Consider the following 26,770-nt stretch of genomic DNA (forward strand, 5'->3'; position numbering starts at 1 on the left):
GGAATGCTTGCTTGACCTAAAATGCAGCTTTTAATAGTTAGTGAATAGACAATATAGGTAGGAACTAAAAAGAGCAAGCATTGTAAAGTCAAAATCTCTTGAAGAAATTCCGAAAATAATGTGCACCAATGGCAGTATGGGGCGCTTCAAAGAAAACTGACCTTCTCTAACACTAGCCAAGCCTGTAGAAATTACCACTACTTAAATAAAAGTTTTAAAAATAAAATTACTTCTTACACAACTGCTAGTCAAGAAACAAAACTCTTTTCCTCAAGAGACTGTAAAATTAGACACAAAGACATGTAAAGAAAATTTCAGGAATGACAATAGATCTTAAGAAGTAGTAAAGGGAAGTCAGAAAACATTTTGAAAAGCGCCTTATCTTTAAGAACAACACATTAGAAGAGCGGAGCTGCTAATACTTCCCTACATGATGTCTGCCGTGTGTTAATGTTAAAGACAGAGTAGTGGAAAAAGAATCCTTAGTATTAGAGTGGTCTTTCTTTATAGTGGAGACAACGCATGGCATGTTTTTCACATAACTCTGATGAAAGCTACACTGTACATGACATTAATATAGCTCAGTATTTTGTCTAAAAGTAGTTCAATGATTTACTAATTCCTTAGGAGTTATGGACTAGGTCCCCAAATTGGGGGGGAGATAATAATCACTGACTTCTACAAAAATTTCAGCATATACTACCAGTTATTTCAACACCAACTTAAGATTTATATACCTCATTTTCAATGTAGCTGTTGAGAAGATCTTGGCCCAATTGTCTACACAGGCTACTCTGTATAGGCAGATCAATACTCTTGACTTTTCCTTTTTTAATAGTCTGGTTTAATCGATCTTGTTTGTCTGAGGGAGCTGACTGCAAAGAGAAATGCGAGAGAAGTATAAATCTCCTAAACCAGCTTAAATATAGATTTAAAAGTGATTTCAGATGAAACAAAAAAAAAATAAAAACTTTTACCATCTACTATACTTAATACTACCTTTAATATGGAAAATATTTTATACTCTGTGTACATAAATCTTTCTACATAAAAAATACCAGGATGGAAATGCAAATTAAAGCCACAATGAGATGCCACTTCACACTCACTAGGGACAACTATAATGAAAAAAAGGAAAATAACAAGAATTGGTAAGGATGTGGAGAAACTGGAACCCTCAGACATTGCTAACAAGATTATAAAATATTGAAACCATTCTGGAAAAAGTTGGGCAGTTCCTGGGTGATGAAAACGCTGTAAAAATGACTGTAGTACTAGTTGCAAAACTCTGTGAGTGTATTATAAACCAATGAATTGTACACTTAAATGGGTGGATATACGGTATGTAAACTATACGGTATGTAATCTCAAGCTGTTAAACAATTAAAGCAAAAAATATCAAGTAAAATTAAAAAATCTAGAAAAATAGGTTTCAGGTTTATTTATTTATTTGACAGAGAGAGACACAGCGAGACAGGGAACACAAGCAGGGGAAGTGGGAGAGGGAGAAGCAGGCCTCCCTCAGAGCAGGGAGCCCGATGCGGGGCTCGATCCCAGGACCCTGGGATCACGACCTGAGCCAAAGGCAGACACTTAACGACTGAGCCACCCAGGCGCCCCAATAGGTTTCAGTTTTTAAACTATTGGAGAGCCTATGATTTCAAACAGAATCTTTATAACCTCTGAAAAAAAATCTATACAACTAACCAATATAGATTCTGTTCAGGTTAGAAAACCTGTTGAAGATGGTATTTAAAACTCAGCCACATTCATCTGGGTGACTGGGTTGGGGTCTCTCCCTTTTATTGGCAATGACTGTCTCAGTAAAATAATGACTTTCAATAAAAGAGTTATCCTTTAAAGTTTTACCCACAAAAATATTTACTTTTGCACAAAGGAAAATATTTTATGATATGCAGAGATGTGATGTTACTGCCAATTTAAGTTTTCTACATTTAGCTTATTGCATTTCCTATTTTTCTGGGATTATATGGTTTTTAATGAGACAAAAGATTACTGAAAAATGCATCTTCTTTTTCCTATCAAAGAAATAATTTTACTTATATTGTTAGGGGTTCATTCTTTTAAAAATCCTCTATTATAGCTAATCGAATTGTATTTATTCTGGTTATATGCTTCCATACTTTCCCAGAGTACTAAGATTTAAAATATCAAGTGTATTAAAAGCATGCAATAAAAAGTAAGTACATTACTCAAAATACCAATCTTAAAGAGTCACAACCTCAAAAATAGTAAAACACACCTTTGTTTTGGTTCCTGTATGATCGATTTCCTCTTCTGGGGTGTGTTCAGCATGACATTTTTGATGCCCTCCTTCTTCTTGGTCAACTTGCATTTTATCCTGGATAGAAAATATATAATTGGTAACATGAGTGTCTTCCTTATTCTATTTTTTTTAATAAACACCATATTAGTGTTCAAAACTGCTTTGTAATATGTGAACATTGTAAAGTAGAAGGTTGTTTTTCAAATGAGAGTAACTACAAATAGATTAATACGTAAAAGAAAAAGCTCTATTTGATGCTACAGTGAATAAGCGGTTTCATTCCGCTGTGGTCAAATAACTGCAAAAGAAATAGAAAACTGTTCTCAAGTTAAATTCACGAATCAAAATCCACAAACATAAGCTTACAAAAAAGAGAACATTAAACTTGACTTGAAAAATGTTTATAAAGAACTTAATGTGGGAAAATGAGAAAGATACAAAATATGTGTATTACGTAAGTTCATTATATTTTTTAAATGTAGTAAAATACTCAACACATCAAAACTGTCAAAGTAGATGTCTCCAAATTATTACAATGTAAACTTCAAAGATTTTTTAATGTCTAAAGGACAAACTTTTAACCAATAAGACTGTAAAAATAGACTCTACTTGGTGAACAGTCACAAGTAATAGATTTTTGTGGTCTTAACCTTATTTATGACCATCCTCCTAAAAAGAAAGTTTGGAATTCAGGAATCAGTATAATTTAAGTCTTCTTATACATTTGGAGTTAAGCAAATGTAAAATACCCAGAAGGCTATCATGAATAAATGCTTATCGGTGCCAAAGAGAAAAATAAGATCATTTACACCAGTGTTCTTTGTAGTTAAAAGGTCAATTATCTCTGGGGCGCCTGGGTGGTACAGTGGAGTAAGCGGCTGACTCTTGCTTTTGGCTCAGGTCATGATCTCAGGGTCCTGGTGATCAAGTCCCATTTGGGAAGTCTGCTTGCGGATTCTGGCTGTCTCTCTCCCTCTGCCCCTCCCCCTGTGCTCTAATAAATAAATCTTTAAAAAAATTTTTTTAAAAAGCCAATTATTTCTGATATTTCCATCCCGCACCCCCCTAGCCAACTTCCAACTGTACAATTTCCCCCACCAACTGAAAAAAGGTGAAAAAAGTGATATAGTGGTGAGTTGGTGTAATGTAGGAAGACACAAATACACGTAACTATTTCATATAAAACTAAGAAAAAAATCTTGCCAATTAAGTGGCCAAATGCTTGATCAGTTAGCATTTTTACTTGATACTTACTGAAAGAGCTCTTCTAACATGTATAATATTTATATTTCTAAGAGATAAATCATATAAAGTGGTTAAGGTAGTTCTAAAACTTCACATTCAGAATCCAACTCTTCTGAATTAGTTAATTCAGCTAAGTGGTTTTCTACACAATATTGTCCTCTGTGCCATCTAAAGCATCAGTAACCCAGCATTTGTTTAAAAATTGTTCCAGTATATAGGTCTCAATATTTTCTTATAAGCCACTGATAAAGTTATGATGGTGTTTTCTTTATCATACCCAAAGGAGTCAGTAGATTGTTTTCAGACAACCAGGACTTGAATTCCTTCCATGAATAGTCTTTAAAACAATTTGTTGATGGAAATGTCAAGGGGATGCAATTGCCTAGTCATGCCACCGGGAATAGCAACCAAATTCACACATGTACAGATGATGAGAACGGTATCAGGATTATTGCCATTGGCAACAATAAGTATGATCATTTGCAAGACCTACCCCAATTTCAGATATAATAGAAAAGTGGAAAATTGTATAGCTTACAACTGATTTGAGAGTAATATGTTAACCTTTTGAAATGATTTGAGAAAGTTCATACAAATATTATCCATAGTGGGGAAATTAAAAGAAGTGCTTCTAGACTCTGGCTTCTCTAATAGATTTTATTTATTTATTTTTTTAAAGATTTTATTTGACAGAGACACAGCAAGAGAGGGAACACAAGCAGGGGGAGAGGAAGAAGGAGAAGCAGGTTTCTCGCTGAGCAGGGAGCCTGATGTGGGACTCGATCCCAGGACCCTGGGACCATGACCTGAGCCGAAGGCAGACGCTTAATGACTGAGCCACGCAGGCGCCCTCTAATAGATTTTAAATTGCATGAGGGTTGAGATCATTTTTCTGTTCCCTGCTATATCCAAACACACATTCTAGTGCTTCTAGTTATTTGCTGAATAAAAAGCACTTAGGAATAAAATCCTGGGGCGCCTGGGTGGTGCAGCTGGGTAAGCATCCAACTCTTGGTTTTCAGCTCAGGTCATGATCTCAGGGTCATGAGATCGAACCCCGCGTCAGGCTCCATGCTCAGTGCAGAGTCTGCTTGAGATTCTCTCCCTCTGCCCCTCTAGCTTGTGCTCTCTAAAATAAGTAAATCTTAAAAAAAAAAGAAAAAAAAATCTAGAATCATTATCATGAACTATATAAAGGTTTTACCAGATTTGTCCCTTGATCTACCTTAATTTTTTTTCTTGCCACTCTCCCCACCTTCTCCACTCCTATATCTCATATATTAGCTACCCTTGCATTTGTTACAACAAAAAGAGCTTTCTGCCTCAGTGGCTCTATACTTGTTACTCACTCTGCCCAGACACCTACCCATACCTTACCTTCAAACTGCTTTTTCATCTTTCAGGCTGGCTTACCTATTCCTTCCTCACAGGTGGCTTTCCTCATCACTATCACATAGTTAATTTCCACTACACATCTCCCTCTCCCATTAATTTCCTTTATATTTATATGGTATCTTGTTGCTTTCAGCTTGTCCTTTCCCATTAGAATGTAAGTTACAGATAGATGGGGACCTTTTCTTCCTTGCTTACCACTGTTTCCTCAGTGCCTAAAACAGTGCCTGGTACATACAGGAAATCAGATATTTTGGGGGGTTTTTTTTGTTTTGTTTTTTAAAGATTTTATTCATTTGAGAGAGAGAGACAGAGAGAGAGCACAAGCAGGGGGAGAGGCAGAGGCAGAGGGAGAAGCAGGCTCCCCGCTGAGCCAGCCGGGAGCCTGATGTGGGGCTCGATCCCAGGACCTTCAGATCATGACCTGAGCTGAAGGCAGACGCCTAACCATCTGAACCACCCAGGTACCCTGGAAATCAGATATTTTGAAAAAAATGGCCAAAAATTGGGGAACAGTAAAATCAAATTAGTACAATAAATAGCATATAGTCTTTCTGACCTCTGGTTTTGTGATAAAGCCTAAGCTGTAATAACTTCTTAGTATCACCATATATTAATATATACCTAGAAATATTCAACTTAATTTTGAGACATCTTTATATTGAAGAAAAATCAGCAATCTGTTATGATTTTCTCAGGAAAATCAAAGCTATCTTAATTTTTACTGGGAAAAAAAAAAAGAGGTCCATAATAAAATAATCTTTCATAAATTGACTCACACAAAAGCCAAAAAAAAAAAAAGACTCCTGCTACTTACTGGGTTTATGTCAGAGGCAACAGTGTCAGCAGGCAGGGAAGAGTAAAATGAACTTATTACCATCTAAATTTCTCCTCTAAAATTGAAACAATTATTCCAAAGTCTACTCTGATTTGGTTCACATTTTTTGGGAGGAAGGGAGAAACGACTTTATAATGGTACGTAGCCTTAGCTTTTAAACTTCTGGATACAGAATTAAAGAAAAAAATCCTAGAGAAAACCATTAAGAAATACAGCATACAGGATGTTTTCTACACAGGATACTCAACCATCATCCCTTGTTAGCAATGATTTGGAAATAAACTACAATTTATTCAACACCTATTATATCCAGCTATGGTAGGGATTTAAAAGGAGATAATGGGGCGCCTGGGTGGCTCAGTCATTGAGCGTCTGCCTTCGGGTCAGGTCATGATCCCAGGGTCCTGGGATCGAGCCCCGCATCGGGCTCCCTGCTCGGCGGGAAGCCTGCTTCTCCCTCTCCCACTCCCCCTACTTGTGTTCCTGCTCTCGCTCTCTGTCAAATAAATAAATAAAATCTTTAAAAAAAAAAATGTGCTTGCCAAAAATGCCAAGGATATGATCCATAATTTTAACTTTTCTTTTTCTCTTGATTATATATGTTGTAGAAAGAATATTTAGTAACATCTTACTTATCTAGAAGAAATCCCTCATATGGGAACATCAACTACTTGGAAATGTTCCTGTAAGCCAAAACACTCTTAGTAGGCAAGTAAGTCTCTTGAATGGCCAAAGCAGATGTCATAACTTTTATTTATGTCATACCCTTTATTCACAGGTGAATCCTTTAAGTCCACATCCCGATCATTCTTTCAAGCCCACAGACAAAATAAAAGCAGCAAATAAATGCTAGAGGTGGGAGAAAAATGGGTGCCATATTATTGTTTTTAGTGCCTAGGATTCGCTATACAGAGAAAACTAAAGGTCTCAGCAGAGACTTTTAAGAAAAAGAGGTGAAGAAAACTGAAATGGTTATGAAAAATTCATCCTAAAGGCATACAGAGTGCTCTCAATTTTAGTAAAAATAAATCTTAATGGATTAAATTTACATGTCTGACTTAAATTATTGTGAACTCCAACTAAGAAAACTAACTTTTCAAAAAAAAAAAAAAAAGGAAAATTTTTCACCTATTATTCTTACTCTTTACTAACAGATTAGGACATTTCTTTTCTCAATTCAAGGAAGGATGTAATAGCAAAATAATACACGGGAAAAAGAATGAAAGAAAATGCTGTGATCATTAAATGGGTACTTTAAAAAGCAGGAGAATTCTGATCACTGTGGAAGATTTTAGAGTAATTATTAATAAAAACAGACAAAAAGATAAACTTTCAGTCTTGAACTTTAACAAAACAAAATCCATTTTGTTTTTAAAGCTTTATTCTTCTATTTGAGAGAGAGAGAGAGCACATGAGCAGGAGGGGCAGAGAGAGAGAGAATCTCAAGCATACTCCCCGACACAGGGCTTGATCTCACAACCCTGAGATCACAACCTGAGCTGAAATCAAGAGTTGGATGCCCAACAAACCATGTCACCCAGGCACCCCCAAAATCCATTCTTGATATACACGAATACACAAAAAATCTAGGCCAGATCTCCAATTATGATTGGAACAAAAATAACCTAATATGCCATTAAAAATAACTTATAAAAGGTATACATATAAAAAGATGAAACCTCTGTGGAATGGAATATATCATGTTCTCCTGTGATTCCTGCATCTATAATATACCAAGAGTAAACACAGTGTTAGAGTCATGTAACTCTTTCCTAAGGAAATAAACTGTCTAAAATCTGTATTAACGTTACTGAACGTACAGCACACTTTTTTTTTTTTAAAGATTTTATTTATTTGAGAGAGAGAATGAGAGAGAGAGAGAGCATGAGAGGGGGGAGGGTCAGAGGGAGCAGCAGACTCCCTGCCGAGCAGGGAGCCCGATGCGGGACTCGATCCTGTGACTCCAGGATCATGACCTGAGCCGAAGACAGTCGCTTAACCAACTGAGCCACCCAGGCGCCCTGTACAGCACACTCTTATGTTCAAATGCCACAGATATCCCCTTAGCCCAGAAAAATTCTTTATTAAGCACATACTTTATCTAAAAAAAGGGTACATGTATAGTTCAAAATGTATCAATCTGAATGGTTTTATCTGTAAGCTAAAAAGCTAGCCATAATACATGTTTTTAATGGAAATAAAGAAGAATTTAGGAAAGATGACTCCAAACACACACGAGTTTCATATAAGGCTATTAAAGATGCAAAACCTCTGAAGAGTTTAAAATGTGAAAGATGTACAGCATTTAAAATTATCCTTAAAAAAATCATTCTTTGCTTTCATATAAAAAAGTTTATATTGATTCCTACAATAAAATCTCAGAGATTAATATTTTCAACTATTAAGGTATCAGTTATGATTAAGAAATTAAATATTTATTAAAGGAACCTTGCAATAGGTTTTCTACATACCACATCATCTTTGCTTTCATTCTTGAATGAAGTTTCTGTCTCCATAGGAGCATCACTGTGATCCCCTTCCACATTTTGCTTCTCAATTACCGATGCACTGGCCACACTGAAGATTCCATGGATGTTAACACGAACTTTAACCTTCACTTTGGAACTATCACCATCAGACTGAGGAAAAACATTCTGAATAGTGAAGCTCCCTTAAGGAAAAAAGAGCTTCCATCAGTACATGGGCCTCCAATTAACCTATTCATTCAATAATTTTGACTGTTATCTTTCAGATGATGGCAAATAATCATAAATTATATCCAGAATAATTACTGTGGAAAATGCACTAACCCTAGATCACCTTTTTTTTATATCTTAATAAACCTAATATTAAGATTTAGAAGGGTTAAGCAGCCTGCCCCAAATCATCAATACTAGGACAAAGGTAAATTGGAATTTCAACAAAGGACAATTTGACCCAAGGCAATATAGCTTTTAAGTATTTTATAATACTGCTATCCTAAAACCAAAATAACAAAATCCAATTTCTGGGTTTGGAAACAAAATGGACATTATCCTTTTGCTGTAAGTCTTGCAAACCATAACCATCTTGGTAATTCACGAATAAAGCAATTTTTAAAAAATTTCACCCTATAACAAAATTGCTAAGTTACTCAGTTACTAATACCTACAGAGATGTTAACTTCTCACTTTAAGAAACTATTTTATTTTTATTATTTTTTTTAAAGATCTTATTTTTAGGTAATCTCTACACCTAACGTGGGGTTTGAACTCAACCCCTAGATTAAGATTCACACACTCTTCCAACTGAGCCAGCCAGGTGCCCCTCTGCTGTTTTATTTTTAAAAACCCATAATATATAATGATATCCATAGTAGAGAGAGGATACTAGGCAGAAAAACTGGTAAGTAAAAAATTTGGTTGACCTTTGTTATAGGTTGAATTGAGACCTCACCCTCAAATTAATATGAAGTCTTACTCTCAAGTACCTCAGAAGGTGACCTTATTTGAAGAGTCTTAGCAGAGGTAATCAGGTTAAGATGAGGTTATCAGGGTGGGCTCTAATCCAATGACTGGTGTCCTTATTTGGAGACAGATACACATACAGGGAGAATGTCATGTGAACATGAAGATGGCCATCTACCAACCAAGGACAGAAGCGTGGAAGAGATCCTTTCCTCAAAGCCCTCAGAAGGAATCCTGTCAACACTTTGATTTCGTACTTTTAGCTTCTAGAACTGGAGACAACAAATTCTCTTTAAGCCACTCAGTTGGTGGTACTTTGTTACAGAAGCCCTGGCAAACTAATTCCACCTTCCTTAACTTATTTCTACTGCTTTAAATAACGTATTTGAGATATTCATATTGTTCCCTTTTTAGTCTATCAATAAAAGCAATACAAATAGAAATTTAAAGAATTATAAATTATTCTTTCTCTTAAATGTTATAAAAATCGTACTTTGTTTTATATCTCTAAAAAAGATTACTCAGCTAAAACAGTTATTACAGTCCCCAATTCTCACTTTTGTATTAATCCAATGACATGAATTCTAGTTGTTGCCAGGGAACCTAAGTTTCAAGTCAGGATATATACGGTCAGTCTGGCAGCACAATTTCAACTTACTGATTAAGGAGTTTTTCCATAAAAAATGACCCTCACCCAAACCTTTCAGGCAAATTACAGAGCATTTTAAATAGAGAAGTCAGAATGAATTAAAAATACTCAAACCTGTTACTTCAGGATAAACTGTGAGCACTAAAAGTGCATGTTTAGAAAAAAATGTATTGCTTTCAGTGCTAGCTTAGCTCGAATATCAATTTATTTCCTTGATTCAAATATTAATAATTTACAAAAGGCAAAAGTTTGTGAAATTTTTTTCTTGAGTTCTCTTACCAATTCTTGGATCAGGATAAGGCACTTCATGTAAATTAGTATAAAACGCTTCTAGTTCAAATGGTTCCTTCTTGTGGAAAGTAATGACTTTTGAAAATGGGGCAGGATGGTTCTTACAGAATACTTCACATTCCCTAAAATGGAGTGGGAAAACAGTTCAAAACAAATAGAAAGTTTTCTATGAATCTAATTAAAGAATCCATGTCATTCCTAATTCAAAAGCAGCAACTGTAAAAACCTCTACCCACAAATGTAAAGAAAAAGAATTACTGGTTTTGCTATGAACATGCAATTTGATAGGTTTATGGCTCAAAGTTTTTAGAAAGTCTGTCATCGTAACAGACAATTCTATCTTAAGAAAGAAAGAAAAATTAACTGCAATTAGGTATATTTTGAGGCTAATATACAGGAATTAGTTTTTTGTTCACATATGTGGACCAAATCCTACCCCTTAGTTTCCAAAATAAATACTTGTCATATGTAACCCTTTTTATTCTAGCTCCCTTAAAAAAAACTTTTATTTGAAACTAATTTCAAACTTACAGAAAGGAGCAAAAATAAAAACAGCACAAGGAAGGAACACCTGTATATCTTTTACCTAGATTTACTGTCAGCATTTTATTCTATTTGTTTCATCACTTAAGTGCATACTCCGTGTACATGTGTATCTTTTTCCGAACCAGTGGAGGTTGTTACATACATTATAGCTCTTTACCCCTAAGTACTTCAATGTGTATTTCCTAACAGCGATATTCTCTACTATAACCACAGTACAGCTGTCAACTATAAATTTACACTGATACTTTAACATGTAATCCATATTCCAATTTTTTCAACTGATGTAATAATGTCCTAGTATTTCCTCCTCTCCAGTAGAGGAAGTTTTAAAACCTACATAACAATTCCCACTCTTAAATAGTTTAACAGAAATGGCTTATAACTATTGTTTATAGTGGCCCAGAAACTCACTCTATAATACTATACCATCACCCTATTCATTATGCAAGGTTTGCAAATCTCATATCCATGGATCTTTCCCTCTATCCTAGTTTTCAAGAACCTACATTATCTTTTACTTTCTTATTGTAATCACTAGGATAGGTTTACTTTTCAATGTAACTCCCCATATGCTTCTTATAATTTTTTTCTGCATCACTATCTTTAACTGAAATTAACTTTAATTATCTTTTTAAATTTATTTAGGGCCACCTGGGTGGCTCAGTTGGTTAAGTGTCTGTCTTCAGCTCAGGTCATGATCCCAGGGTCCTGGGATCAAGTCCTGTGTTGGGCTCTTTGCTCAGTGGGGAGTCTGCTTCTCCCTCTGCCCCTCACCCTGCTCATGCTCACTCTCATTCTCTCTCTAATAAATAAAATCTTAAAAAAAAAATAAAGTTTAATCTCTTACGCCCAACATGGGGCTCAAGCTCACAACCCCAAGATCAAGAGTTGCATGCTCTTCCAACTGAGCCAGCCAGTTAACCTCTGAAGTTAACTCTTTTAAAGAACACCATTTCTTGCCTCAAAATTGACATTAGGACATGCCATTTAAATGCTCTGCAAAACATTCAGATCAGACTGATAATCCATATTTTCAGAATTTGTGCGAAAATTTTAGTTTCTTGGGGGTGTAGATGTATAGAGCACAGAACAAAATATTAAAAGCAACGTCAAAACCTAAATACAGGTTTACCTTATTGTACAAATTATAAGCTCTGAAAAGTAGTCAAATACATTATTTGAAACACAAGTTTTTATTTTGGTAGGGAAGCGAAGCTATTTAAATCTTAAGTAGTTCATGGAAAAGGAAATGTAAATGTCAATAAAAGCATGAAAAGACTGTGGCTCATAATAGTCAGAAATGCAAATCTAATAACAAAGTACTTATTTGCACTTTCAGAATGTTATCTTTAAAAGCATAGAAGAAAATGAGCTACAACAGATAATTCAGCAATGTTAAAAGGAATATAAATTAGTATAATCCTTTTGGTGAATAATGTGGCAATACTGATTATAATAATGCTCATATCCTTTGGGTCAATTTCAGTCCTATATAGTTAACTTACAGATATCCTAAACACAACTAAACAAGAAGATGTGTACAAGGATGTTCCTAATAGCACTGCTTGAATCAGAAAAAAATAGGATTTTAGAGTGTACTGGTTAAATTAATTATGGCACACACAATTGCTGAGAAAATAGTCACTGTCTGTGACATATTTAAAATGACAGACATTTTAAAAAGCAAGTTGCACTGGAGACACTCAGGTAATTTAGAAAGAACAGCTTTTATTTTTGGATATTCAAAAAAATGGACAGATATAAACATACCTGTTAACAATGATTAACTTTGTAAAATGGGCTAAGTAGGAGTTGGGGTATGGCAGATGCAGGTTTTTTAAGTTTTTATATTGCCATATTGCGATTTTATTTGAAAATATGATTTTAAAAAATACTAATTAAAAATATGCCATCATGATTTACAGATTATATAATATAGTTCATTTTCTCTAACATCTTATTTAAAAGTATTTGAGAGTTTTAGAAGCGTAAATTCCTCTAGTTCAGAAAGTAGGTTCAATTGGTTATTTACAACAAGCTCTCTAACCAAGGCTTTAAAAGTAACTTACCCAGTTCCATCTTCAAAAGAGGTCTTCCATCTTAATGTGATTGAATAGGGAACAAGGTCTGTTATAGAAAATTCACGCACTTTAAATGCTGGTGAGAGAATCGCACACTGAAAATAAGATGTATACCATATTTAAATCAACAAACACAAAACATACTATAGGTTACCCTGATTGAACTGCTTAATAAAGCCCTTGCAATAAAATTGTTACATCCTAAAAATTACTGTTTTTGGTTACAGCTGAAGTGTCAAGAGTATTTTTATGACCTTACAAAAATATATTTTTAAATCTGAAAAAAGAATTTTAAATGGGAATAATTACAAGAATTCATAAAAGTAAATGTTCTTTCCCTACAGTACACACATATTGTCCCATGACAGTTTAAAAACAAATTGGAAAGACACAAGACTTATCTTTCAGGAATAATTTTAATTTATTTTAGCCTATTGACAAGTGGTTTGAACAGATAATATTAAAAGGTCCCTTTAGGCCTATCACCATTTTTCTGGCAAAATATACTCTGTAAAAAAAAAAAAAAAAAAGGAAAAATACCTGTAATGCACATCCTCGTGCAACAGCTTCATCAGCATTTAATGTGGTACTTATGTCTTTAAGAAAAAATTTAGTGATTTGTTCTTTCACTGCAGGAATTCGAGTTGCTCCCCCTACAATTTCTATACTACTTATGTCTTCACGTTGCAAGTCTGTAAAACAAAATATTTTTTTTTTTTAATTTTATTTATTTGCGAGAGAGAGAATGAGAGACAGAGAACATGAGAGGGAGGAGGGTCAGAGGGAGAAGCAGACTCCCCGCTGAGCAGGGAGCCCGATGTGGGACTCGATCCCGGGACTCCAGGATCATGACCTGAGCCGAAGGCAGTCGCTTAACCAACTGAGCCACCCAGGCGCCCCCAAAATATTTTTAATTGAGAAAAATAAGATAGTCTTTATAAAAATGTGAACAAAAGACCTTGGAAAGTACTTTTTTAAAAAAATGGATTTTGTTTTTGCTCAAAACAAGACTAAATAGAAAGAAGATAAAAACAAATTTTGGAGAAATGCAAAACTTAATAAATATTAACTATCTATGTGTCAGGCACTGCACTTGGACCAGATGACAGAGTGACAATAAGAACAGACAAGTACCTCATGGGCTCTTCAGAGTCCTTCAATTTTCTAACTTTCACCTCACAAATACCCATAGAAAGTAATGATTACCAAAAATCTTAACAAAAAGCAATCATGTCCCATTTCTACTTTATTTTCATCTTAGACTTTACTTACATATAAACACCTCCAAATATAACTAGTGTTAGTTTTACAATGTAAACAATAACACGAGCCAGGAGTTGTTCTCATAAACCCAGATTCATAGTGCCCTTACTCTTATGAATGAAATTATAATCTCCCTCTCTAAAATGAGAAGTACAAATCTTCAAAAAACAAATAGAAGTTTTTATTGCTTTTACCATTTCCTACCCCATTCAAGTGAGTTAACGCCATGATACAATTTTGATGGTTAGTCTAGTAATTTACACTTACTAGCTTGTTCCATTACTGCTTTTAATGGTGGCTCAACCCTGGTGAAGAGGGAAGCACATAATTGTTCAAATTGGGCCCTGTGGGAAAATGAAATAAAATTCATCATTTTGGGATATAAAACTCAAGTATATCTTCTAAACAGAATGAAAAAAATCAGACATGATCTAAACATAAAATAAGCCAACACTTCTTAAACTGAAAACATACACTGTACCTGTTCATTTTACTAGAAACATCAAGGTCATTCATGAAACACTCAATGTTCAGTGGAAGATCTGATGCATTTGCACTCATTAGCTTCTTCAGTTTTTCACATTCCTGATATAAACGCAACAAGGCCCGAGAATTTTCTTTCACATTTATCTTGTATTTGGTCTTGAACTCCTCACAGAAGTAGTCTACTAAAGCCTCATCAAAGTTCCTGCCACCCAAATATGGATCAAAGGTGGTAGCCAAGACCTGTTTAACCAAAAAACCAGAACTGAATTTTCAGAAATATAAATGCTTTCAAAAAGACAAAAACCAAAAAAAAAAAAAAACCTTTTAAAATTAAAGTCAAAGCCAAAGAACTTGTGAAAAATCACAGGGGTGTCAAAGCTTGCTATTGCTGATATCAATTATCACTTATATTTAGCCAACATACTTACCCATTCTGAATTATCTGTTTTGGGATGCAGATCCATATATAATTAAAATTAATTCATTTCTGAAATAACTGAGTTACAACAATTAAAACTTCACTATCTCATATCCATTGGTTCTACAATAGCACTGAAGAGGTAGGCCAAAAACCAAGTTCAGGGAGTAAGTCCTAAGTATGTAAACAAAACAAAACAACCAAGAAAAGCCAATCCGAAGATTACAGGTCCGAAATTAGGCCTTCTGACTACTATTAAAAAAAAAAAAGTGAAGAGGAGAGACAAGAATATAATAAACTTGTTGAGCAATGAGCCCCAGCCAGTGGATGGACGGAAGAGGAGTAGACAAGTCATAGAACTTCAACACTAAACCTCTTGAAAATGCAGGAGCAAGATATCTAGTCTCTCTCCAAGGAGAGCACAAATTACTACTTACACTAGTCACTTAAAAAATAGAACCCCACCGTTGGTGTGGCTCATCAGGTTTTTTTCACAAGGATATGTGATGGAACAATAGTAAGCCCTATAGAAAGCTGTAAACTAATGTGATGGGATGTCATCCCAAGACTCGTATGGAGAATTCATGGATCGACTTCTTGCTAGGACCAGTACTACCCAAAATTAAATGCAAAATTGTGTTGGTATGTGACTAGTGCAAACATGCATCCTTCTGGACAGAAGGGCCACAGATATGGTTACTCTAAGGTATCTACTAAAAAGGAAGGAAGGAAAATGTTCTTAAGTTAAAATTCAAGACTAAATAGCAAAGATTAAAACAATTTACAAAAAACTACCCTATATTCACTATGAGTCATTTCCTTTGAGTTTTCTGATTACAAGGATGTTACTATAAACTGTGAGACAAAAGGCTCTAAAAGGTCCACTGGATAACCGAAAGTATTTCATCTTCTAAGTAACTTCTACACATGTGACTAATGGAGGGGGAGAGGGGGAGAGAGAGAGAGAGAGAGAGAGAGAGAGAACGTAAGTATGGATATGATGATCAATATAAAAATGAATATAAAATCCAATACAAACTATTAAGATGAGCACACAGAACTAAATGATGCCACATTATAGAAAATTCTGATTAGGACTCCTGGATAAGGAAAGTTTATAAAACAAAGGGAATCATTTTACAAAATGTTTCCTAAGTATATTTATGGATAGTAATGTACTTAATGTTCCCTGATAGGTGACCTAACATCTTGACAATAATAAAAATAGCTAATACATATTACAGTATAAGGCATTCCAAGCATTTTATATACCTTAACTCATTTGTCCTCAAAAATTCTGAGGTAATTACTGATATTATCTTCAAGTGGGGAGCCTGAGATTTAAGGAGGTTATGTAACTTGCTCAAGGTCATAGTTTTTAAGTGGCAGAGCACTTAAGTTCTCTATATTGTCTTACATGCTCTTAACCATTAAACTTATATATAGCAAATCATTTATTTACTTACTTTAAGTTTTCCTTTGTTAAAAGCACAAACTGAGACCTGGTAAGCAGAATGTCCCATATCAATAAATATTACATTTCTTGGTTTCTCATCTAATGGGGGAAGATCCTGTTTATAAATTCCATATGCTAGCGCGACTGTGTAAGAACAAAGAAATCACGTTACTATCAGGATAGCAATCACGTGGAAAACAAAAGATAAGTCATTTTGATACTGCACTTTAATAGAGAGTAATATAAATTATTAGTTTCAAAGTAAATAACTTTTTATAATTTGGTTGTTTTTAATTTTTTCTCTATCCATCTATAACATAAATGATTCTTACAGCAAATGTAAGACATGTTTAACTTCTAGCAAAATACTGTACTACAAAAACCAAAGGTTACAAGAGCCAGTACATAATGAGTTTAAAAAAAGATAAATGCTTTATATTAATTGGAAAAAAAAACCCCAAAATCTAGAACAGTTTTTCTGACAGTGATTTTCAAATTGCAAAGTGCTCACCTGCAGTAGTTTCATTCATCAACCTCAAACAATTTAAACCTGCAACCTGGGCTGCAGCCATCACAGATCTTCTCTCAGCATCAGTGAAAAAGCTAGGAATCTGGTATTTTAAAACAGTAATTAAATATATTGGTTTGATGTACTATATTTTAAACATTTCATCAATTAAAAATGTAAAATAACTGCTCTAAAACTTATGTAGGGCTTGAGGCAAAGAATGGTGTTCTAATAAAATAAACAAGAAAAAAAATACTAGTTTTTTACTTTCTGGCAATTTCTATACCATAAAGTGTTGACCTAAGTATGAACACAAATTTAAAGCAATTAATAAGATGGAATAATATTTCAGGATTTCCAAAATATGTTCATCTAAATCCTTCTTGTGTTGGGTCTGCTCTATGGAAAAAAAATGTTTGTTCATCTTTGATAATGAAAAATTGAAAGCCCAAGACTGTTAAAATGAGATTAAATATATCTTGGTATATTTGTATAATGGAATCTTATGTAGCTGTTAGAATCAGGCAGATCTGAATGGTCATGGAACAGTATCTATATTGCATCAGAAAAAAGGACATGTGTAGCATGATTTTTGTGTAGGTATATGTTACCCAGGAGAATATAGTACCCAAAGGTTTACAGTGGCTATTATCTCAAAGCGAGGCAGGAACTATATTGCAGAGGACTTATGAGGAGCATTGTGCTTCTTTTAAAATCACCAAAAAAACATTAAATGTTTAATTAATGTTAATTAAAGACTTTATCAAAAGATAAACTGAGACTTAAACTTATAGTTAAGATTTACATACACTTCATTCTGTCAAACTAAGAAGCACTTTGATTTGTGTCTACAGACAGATTTCTGAAAAGAGAATTAAGTAGGAGCGCCTGGGTGGCTCAGTCGGTTAAGCATCTGACTTAGGCTCAGGTCATGATCTCAGGGTCCTGGGATAGAGCCCTGCTGAGGGCTCTGTGCTCAGCAGGGAGTCAGCTTCTTCCCCTGTCTCTCACCCTACTCGTGCCCCTCCCCCTGCATGTGAGCCTTGTGTGCTGTGTACGTGTGTGCTCTCTCAATAAATAAAATCTTTAAAAAAAAAGCTAATTAAGTATATTCATGTACAAAATGACTTGGGCTCTTCCAATTTAAGTAAGTTGTCTCCAATTTTATTGCTTTTTGAAGCTAGAATTTTTTTTTTTTTTTAAAGATTTTATTTATTTGAGAGAGAGAGCGAGCATGAGAGGGGGGAGGGTCAGAGGGAGAAGCAGACTCCCTGCTGAGCAGGGAGCCCGATGCGGGACTCGATCCCGGGACTCCAGGATCATGACCTAGCCAAAGGCAGTCGCTCAACCAACTGAGCCACCCAGGTGCCCTGAAGCTAGAAATTTCATTTAACAGATTTTTTTTTTTTTTTTTTTAAGATTTTATCCATTTGACAGAGAGAGACACAGCGAGAGAGGGAACACAAGCAGGGGGAGTGGGAGAGGGAGAAGCAGGCTTCCCTCGGAGCAGGGAGCCCGATGCGGGGCTCGATCCCAGGACCGAGACCATGACCCGAGCCGAAAGCAGATGCCTAACGACCGACCCACTCAGGCGCCCCATCATTTAACAGATATTAACAACAGGAAAAGAACTTGAATTTTGATAAACCTGTTTATCCTGATTTTGGTATTATCCTTCTGACAAAAATCTAAATTATAATATAGACTTTATTTAGTACTCATTGAGCACTTATGTACCAGGTACTTTTCTAACCACTTAGGGATATAATAGTGCATAAAACAGAGAGGGGCGCCTGGGTGGCTCAGACGGTTAAGCGTCTGCCTTCGGCTCAGGTCATGATCTCAGCATTCTGTGATCGAGCCCCGCATCGGGCTCCCTGCTCCAGCAGGGAGTCTGCTTCTCCCGCTCTCTCTGCTGTTCCCCCTGCTTGTGCTGTCAAAAATAATTAAAATCTTTTAAAAAAATAAAAATAAAAAATAAAACAGAGAAAATACTTCCCCTATATAGCTCACAATGGGTCTATCACACTAACTACACAAAGTAAATAATGGCCAAGAAGTTCACAATGTTCTCTTCTGACAATTTCTGATGTGAAATTACTATCAAGTATGGTTAATAGGGATGGATTTGAATTTAAGATGGATTTTAAAACCAAACCCTATTTGATGTATACTTTCAAGTGGCAGTACAATGGAAGAGTTATAAGCAGAGGCTTGGGAATGAACTACGGGGTGTGATTTCTGGCTTACAACTTATTAGCTCTGTTGATTTTGGGCAAGTTATTTAACTTCTGTGTGTCTGTTTTTTAATCTATAAAACTGGAGTTAAAAATATCCTACCTTCATAGGGTGATTCTGAGGATTAAATGAGTTAGTACATATCAAATGCCTATAACAGTGCCCGGCCAAAGGTAAACTCTATTATTTGCTTTTTTTTTTTTTAAAGATTTTATTTGACAGAGAGAGACACAGCAAGAGAGGGAACACAAGCAGGGGGAGAGGGAGAAGCAGGCTTCCCGCTGAGCAGGGAGCTCCATACAGGGCTCAATCCCAGGACCCTGGGATCATGACCTGAGCCGAAGGCAGATGCTTAACGACTGAGCTACCCAGGCGCCCCTATTATTTGCTATTATTAAATGGTCAGAATATAAAATATTAAAGCTCTATTACTTTTCTCTCATTTAAAAAATTCTAAATACCTATAAAAATCTAATTACTAAATTCCACTGGAGTTCATAATCTGATTCTATTTTTCTGAGGACATGAGACTCTCGAACTTAGGGAAGTTTAATAGTATTAGAAATATACTCACATTTAAGTGGACAACATGTAACTTCAAAAAGTTATCAGTATATAATGGGATCTCAAGAGATAGAGGAAATGATGGAATGTTCTAAGAATCCTTAAAGACAGACTTTTTCTTTCTGAAAAATACTGCATGATCTCACTTATATGTGGAATCTACAAAAGTTGAATTCATAGAAGCAGAGAGTAGAGTAGTGGTTACCAGGGGCAAGGAGGTGGGGGAAATGGGGAGATACTGGCCAAAGATTACAAAGTTTCAGTTATGTAAGATGAATAAATTCTAGAAATCTAATGTATAGCATATGGTATCTGAAGTTAGTAATACTGTATTGGATATTGGAAATTTGCTAAGAAAGTAGATCTCAGGTGTTCTTGCCACCAAAAAAAAAAAGTACACGAGGAGATGCATATGTTAGTTAGCTCAACTGCAGTAATCATTATCATTTCACTATGTATATCAAAGTGTCATGATGCACACCTTATACGTAAACAATTTTTACTTTAAAGGAGGCACAATGGGTGGGCGGTGCCTGGGTGGCTCAGTTGGTTAAGCGACTCCCTTCCGCTCAGGTCATGATCCTGGAGTCCTGGGATCGAGTCCCGCATCGGGCTCCCGGCTCAGCGGGGAGCCTGCTTCTCCCTCTGACCCTCTCCCCTCTCATGCTGTTTCTTACTCTCTCTCTCTCAAATAAATAAAATCTTAAAAAAAAAAAAATAGGCACAATGGGATTCTGGGAGGGTGATAAATATGTAATATTGATAATGATTGATAGTTGTGTGTAAGCATGTCAAAATTTCTGGAAGTATAACATGTTAAATATATCCAATTTTTCATTTTAAAAAAGATTTTTTTCTGATACAGAATATATGAATATACATAATCTCAAATTCCCAAATGGGAATTTTCAACTTTGCCATAAAATGTTAAGGTCCCTATAAGTGGGAAGTTAAGGGCAACCAGGAAAGATTCTTAGATAACTGGAACATATAGCAGTCACTAATCATATACATTGGTTTTTTAAGATTCACGGATTATCACAACTGACTTTATGGGAAACTAACTTAATCCTAAACTTTACCAAATAAGGTGGGTTTTTTAAAAAAAAATAAATAAAAAAAAATAAAAATGGATTTAGATTATTTACTAAATTAGATCAGAAAGAATAAAGAGAAGAAATATATTTCAATAGAATATTAATATACTGGAAGGTGTGATTTAAAAGTACTGAAGTAAAACTTACTGAAATCACACAGTCGGCCACTGGTTTCTTCAAAGCATTTTCTGAAGTCTCTTTAAGTTTAGCCAACAGCATTCCAGTTACTTGCTCAATTGCAAAAGGTCTCTCTTCTTCTAGGTACCGCACCTAAAACCAAAAGTTGAGATATTTATTAAGAGTCATTTATTCATCCAATATGTATTTTGTGAGGATCTACTCTATACATGGTAGATAGACAACAGTGAAAAAGACAAGTTTTTGCTCGAGAAGTTATATTCTGAAAAGATTATTCTAGTATTACAACCTCTCATTTCTAAAGTTCAAGTGCCTTACACATAGTAATATAACCAAATTGTTCTCAAAAATGTCTTCCTGCATTAGCTCTCTGCCTTTCACAAAAGTAATTTTTTTTTTTTTAAAGATTTTATTTATTTTTTGACAGAGAGAGACACAGTGAGAGAGGGAACACAAGCAAGGGGAGTGGGAGAGGGAGAAGCAGGCTTCCTGCGGAGCAAGGAGCCCGATGCGGGGTTCAATCCCAGGACCCTGGGATCACGACCTGAGCTGAAGGCAGACGCTTAACGACTGAGCCACCCAGGCACCCCCACAATAATTTTTTAAAAAGATTTTTATTTAAGAAAGAGAGAGAGTGCACGCGTGCACATGAACGGGGGGAAGAGGAGGTGGAGAGGGGCAGAAGCAAGCTCCCCGCTGAGCAGGAAGGCCGATGGGGGCTCGATCCTAGGACCCTGAGATCATGACCTGAGTTGAAGGCAGATGCTTAACTGACTGAGCCACCCAGGTGCCTCTCACAAAAGCAATTTTTATCATTCACTTTCCAGGCACATAATGAAGGAGAAAAAGATCAAATAATCTTTCTTTTGAAAGTTAGAACTCTTCTGGGTTTAAAATAAAAGCTTTAGTCATACAGTTCTAGGAAAAGGAAATGCGAACATCAGGAAAGAAAATTTCTTATTAAAAAAAAAAGAGGTATAGGGCGCCTGGGTGGCTCAGGTGTTAAGCATCTGCCTTCGGCTCAGGTCATGATCCCAGGGACCTGGGATCGAGCCCCACGTCGGGCTCCCTGCTCAGCGGGAAGCCTGCTTCTCCCTCTCCCACTCCCCCTGCTTGTGTTCCCTCTCTGTCTCTATCAAATAAATAAATAAAATCTTTAAAAAAAAAAAAAGAGGTATAGTATGTATTATTCCAAGGTTTCTGGGAATAATCATAAATTAAATATTAGAGATGTATATATGAAATTTCAAAATTATGTTTTTTAGACCAAATAACCACCTCATCTTATACACAGGTTTAAGAGTAGGTTGCATTTAAGCACACAAAAGGAAACTTTACAATGCTTCTTGACAAAGGAATACTGGAAGATGTGTGCTTTAAGTAATCAAACCCTATTATAATAACCAATAAATTTACGAGCAATACAAAGTTACCTTGGAACCCATATAATAATTACATTTAATTTACTGAAGAAAAAGTTATGTCTTACTTCTGTGTCCTCAGTGAACATAATTTTGTTCTCTAACACTAAACTTCGGAAGAGCTTCTCTCAAGCAGCACAACATATGTGCATGTAAGTGTATATATGTATATTTATGTGGCCATGCTTATCCGGGTGAAGTACATATCAGTACTTCACTCCAGTTTATGGCTAAATAGTATTCCATTGTATAGGTACCACATTTCATTTATCCACTTAACAGCTAATGAACACCTGGACTGTTCCTACTTTTTGGCTATTATGAACAATGTTACTACGAACAATCATGTACAAGTTTTTGTGTACATATATCATTCAATTCTCTGGTGTATATAAATAAGAGTGAATCTGCTGGGTCAAAAGGTAACTATGTTTTGAGGTATTCTGTTAGTTTCTGAAGAATCAACAAACATGGTTTTGTTAACTAATCTACAACTTACTGTCTCAGGATGTAGAATTAAAAATCAAGAATCAATCTCTTACTTGGAAGTAGAGTTTGCTTTAATATAGCAATTAATATACTTATGGGGTCTATTTTTCTAAATCACTTATGGCTCTGCCTTTATTGCTTGAAAACTGTTCACCTCTAAAAGTTCTTCAAATAATTTTTCCTTGACAATAAAAGTATTGTTTGGAGTTTAAAAATTATCTAATTAGAATTTTTTTACACTCACTAAAGCTTACTACAAAAACTGAATCTTGGTACATATGTACTGCGTCCAGAGGAAAAAAGTTAAATTACAAACAGGCAATATTATATTTGGTTTCTTGAATTTAAATATGTTTGTACTCTGAGAAGCTTACCTTAACTCCTGCACTTCCATTAGGCATCTTCTGCAGTTCATAAGGAAGCCTGATCCTCTCGGTTTGCACAATGGGATCATCAAATGATCGCCCGTGAAGCTTTTTGAAGCCATGAATTGTATTTCTTACATTCGTGACTATCTGTTGGCAGTAAACACTTTTATTTATCAATATTTAATGAATGCAAAATAAACACTATGTTAATACTTAATACCACCAAGTCTCTTTATCCTACACATTTAAATTTAGAATTAGACACAATCATTTGTCTGGCTTCCAGCTGACAGTAAAATTATACAATAAGAATGTATGCATCATATCTATTGCCCCCCAAATTCTCTTCCTATCCTAAGAATGTAGACTCAAAATTAATGTTTTCAAAAAAGAAAGAACAAAAATGTAAAACTTTTCAAGTAATACAGTGAAAATCTATCTATAACTTATCTCTTTGTTTTTCCTCAACCTTTTGCTTTAGTGAATTAGGTTGAAGTTCTCTTCCTTCCACATTCATTACTGTGTTTTTACTGAAACACTTTTCCATATTGCGCCCCCCTTTTTTTCCTCTTAATATCTAGTTCTTTGGGAAACTTCTCATGCAGCAAGAATGCAATTCCTCACTGTAGAGAAGTGCTCCTAGGCTAGTAAATTTAAACTCCTTCTGTGTAGCATGATGCAAAAATTAAAGTGTCTTAATTTGCAAATGGCTTGTATTTTAGCAAAGTAATTTTTTCTTTAACTAGAACATGTAGTTCACACTATAGAATAATACTGAGATCCAGTTGCTGCCCTCTTAGTTAAAGCCAAATAGATCTTGCTCTTCAATTACGAGATGAAAGCTACTGGGATGCTGAATTACCACAGTGGTCTCTTTAAGAGGAGTAATTTTAGTTTGCTTTCTTCAGAGACTCTGTTATCTATGATATGCTTAGAAGATCACACAGAATATGAGATGTAAACTTTAGTGAAGAAGTCATTTTGGCACAAACACATTTGTTTATGTACAATATGAAAGTGTAGGAGATCTCTCACATTTTCATATATAGGCCAATTAGAAGACAACCTTGATAAAGTCTTAAGCAAAAATTCCTAGATAAATGAGTCAATTATCCTTATAAAGTCAGGAGGGAAATAAAGCCCCATTAAACAAAGTTATTTTATGAGGAAAAGAAGACTCAGGTACACATTAAAATGTAAGAAGTAATTGTTAAGGGCTTTTGGTTCAGGGAAATAAAGTCTGAGGAAAATGAACTTCTAACAAAGAATGTTAAAAGTAAACGTTCTACTTATAAGCACTTCAGAAGCCTAGAAATATGAATACTTAAACAGATTCCATGTAAAGTAGCTACACTGGGTTACTGTGGAAATTAGTTCTTCCATCTTTCCCACCTTCTTTTACAAAGACATTGCTTACTTGTTGAAGTGTATATTCTAGATAGGATACCTCTTAGAAAAGTGACCATACAGGGGAAAAAGTGGTGTCATATGGTAGCAACACCCTAACTTCAAAACTAAAAAGACTTTAAAAAAAAATAAAATATAAGAAATATTTTGCAACCCCCAAAGCAAAATATATCTATTAAAATACAAAGATACTCGGGTCTGTCAAATTTCCTTCTCTTTTCTCACTCTTAACTATGTAAAGTGGGAGCTTAGTTACCAAGATTCCATTAAATTCTTCCTGTAAGTCAAAACATCTACATTAACAATTTACCTGGCTCTTAGCTGCATTTCCAATGGCTCGAGTTCTTGATCCCAAAGATATACAGGCCCTAAACAAGCGAAAAACACAAAGTTTGTTCCCATGGTATGTTTAAATTGATATGCCATCATTCTGCCTCTCCTTATGAAAAAAATGAGTTAAATGGATTAACATAATCAGGTATATTCTAAAAATAGGTTAATGGACATCAGAACTTTCCATATTTTGGTTTCATAAGTAATGGAATAGTGGTCAGAATGTTAGAATTCTTAGAATAAATGTTGCTAATAGCTGGCAATGCTCTGTTTTTCAAATTCTATTGGTCTATGACCTCCTAAAAAAACTAACTGTGTTCAGTAAGGCCAGGTTGCATGGATCTAAATCCAGGTTCTGTAATCTTGTAGAAATTACTTAACCATTATTTGTCTCAGTTTCCCATCTGGAAGATAGTGCTGATAATAGTACCTACTCACAGGTTTGTGTGAGGATTAAATGAGTGAATATGGGTAAATGCTTTGAACACTATGATTGCTCTTTTTTTAAATTTCTGCATTTAGATGTAATTCTGCTTATAAAAGCAAGTGTGGAGCAACATTTTCATCAAAATATCATTTCATGTTATAATTTAAGAAAGTGTTTCCATGATTTTAGTTGTAACTACAGGTATCATTCATATCAACCACTAACTATGAGCACTGTGTGTATACTAGCTACAATCACTGTTGTTGGAGAATTTATAGTCTACAGAAAAAAATCAACATACAGGACTATGACCATACGGATTATGAATACTAGTGACAAAGAATAATCACTTCTATATAAGGCTTAGGAAAAGCAAGCGGAAGAGGTGATTTCTGAATTAAGATCTGAAAGAAGAGAAAAAAATTTAATACACATCTGTTTTGTTCAAAAGGACATTGCCAGTATGTAGGGATATATCTATTCTCAATATGATAACCATAGTGATCCTCTTCAAGACTAAGGTCATGAAACTCCCCCTCCAATGGTGTCTTGTCTCACAAAGCAAAGCAAAAGCTTAAGTCTCCCCAACAGCCAATAAAACCCTTCGTGGTCTGGTCCTTGGCTGCTCTACCCTGTAACTTCAATCTAGGCACACTGGTCTCCTTGCTATTTCTAGAATAATGCAAGCACACTTCTTACTCAGGGCCTTTGTACATGCTATTCTCTATCTCTGGAACACTACTAAATATATCCATCCACATGGCTTACACACCTCTCTCATTTTTTTTTCATGTCTGCTCAAATGTCAGTTTATCATCAACACCTTTTCTATCTTATATAAACATTTTCTGCTCCTTCCCAACATATACATCTCCTACTGTTTACCTAATTTCATTCTCCTGCATAATGTATCACCATCTGATACAATTTATTTACTGACTGTATCTCCACACCAGGGCATGAACTCCATGAGGGCAGATAACGTGTGCTCCATTCCCTTGATCTGCACTACCCAATCTGGTAGCCACTAGCCACACGTGGCTAATAAAATTTAGCCAAAATAAAAAATTCAGTTCCTCAGAATTATTCACATTTTAAGTGCTCAACAGCCAACTTTCAAGGGCTTAACAGCCGTATGTGGCCAGTGAGTATACAGAGAACAGAATATACACAGAACAGGGGTGCCTAGGTGGCTCAGTCCCTGTTAAGTGTCTGCTTTCGGCTCAGGTCATGATCCCAGGGTCCTGGGATCGAGCCCACACTGGGCTCCCTGCTCAGCGGGAAGGCTGCTTCTCCCTCTCCCACTCCCCCTGCTTGTGTTCCCTCTCTCGCCGCCTCTGTCAAATAAATAAATAAAATTAAAAAAATATATATATACACAC

At 35.3% G+C, this 26,770-nt stretch overlaps 1 protein-coding gene across 1 annotated transcript in view; it reads right to left on the bottom strand.

Moving 5' to 3' along the window:
• The window catches only part of HSPA4L (heat shock protein family A (Hsp70) member 4 like), a 53,258-nt gene that overhangs the window by 15,584 nt on the left and 10,904 nt on the right, over positions 1-26,770 (bottom strand). The window contains exons 2-14 of the mRNA XM_035023094.1: positions 24,939-24,996; positions 23,228-23,368; positions 20,953-21,075; positions 16,910-17,009; positions 16,409-16,542; positions 14,520-14,764; positions 14,306-14,382; positions 13,316-13,467; positions 12,764-12,870; positions 10,137-10,270; positions 8,234-8,433; positions 2,264-2,362; positions 738-875 (exon numbers count right to left, since the gene is read on the bottom strand). Coding sequence (XP_034878985.1) covers positions 738-875; positions 2,264-2,362; positions 8,234-8,433; positions 10,137-10,270; positions 12,764-12,870; positions 13,316-13,467; positions 14,306-14,382; positions 14,520-14,764; positions 16,409-16,542; positions 16,910-17,009; positions 20,953-21,075; positions 23,228-23,368; positions 24,939-24,996 — 1,708 coding nt within the window. The remainder of the gene's footprint in view (positions 1-737; positions 876-2,263; positions 2,363-8,233; positions 8,434-10,136; positions 10,271-12,763; positions 12,871-13,315; positions 13,468-14,305; positions 14,383-14,519; positions 14,765-16,408; positions 16,543-16,909; positions 17,010-20,952; positions 21,076-23,227; positions 23,369-24,938; positions 24,997-26,770) is intronic.

This window comes from Mirounga leonina, unplaced genomic scaffold (assembly GCF_011800145.1).
Source record: "Mirounga leonina isolate KUSES-001 unplaced genomic scaffold, KU_Mleo_1.0 Mir_176, whole genome shotgun sequence".
In the NCBI taxonomy this organism is placed as follows: domain Eukaryota; kingdom Metazoa; phylum Chordata; class Mammalia; order Carnivora; family Phocidae; genus Mirounga; species Mirounga leonina.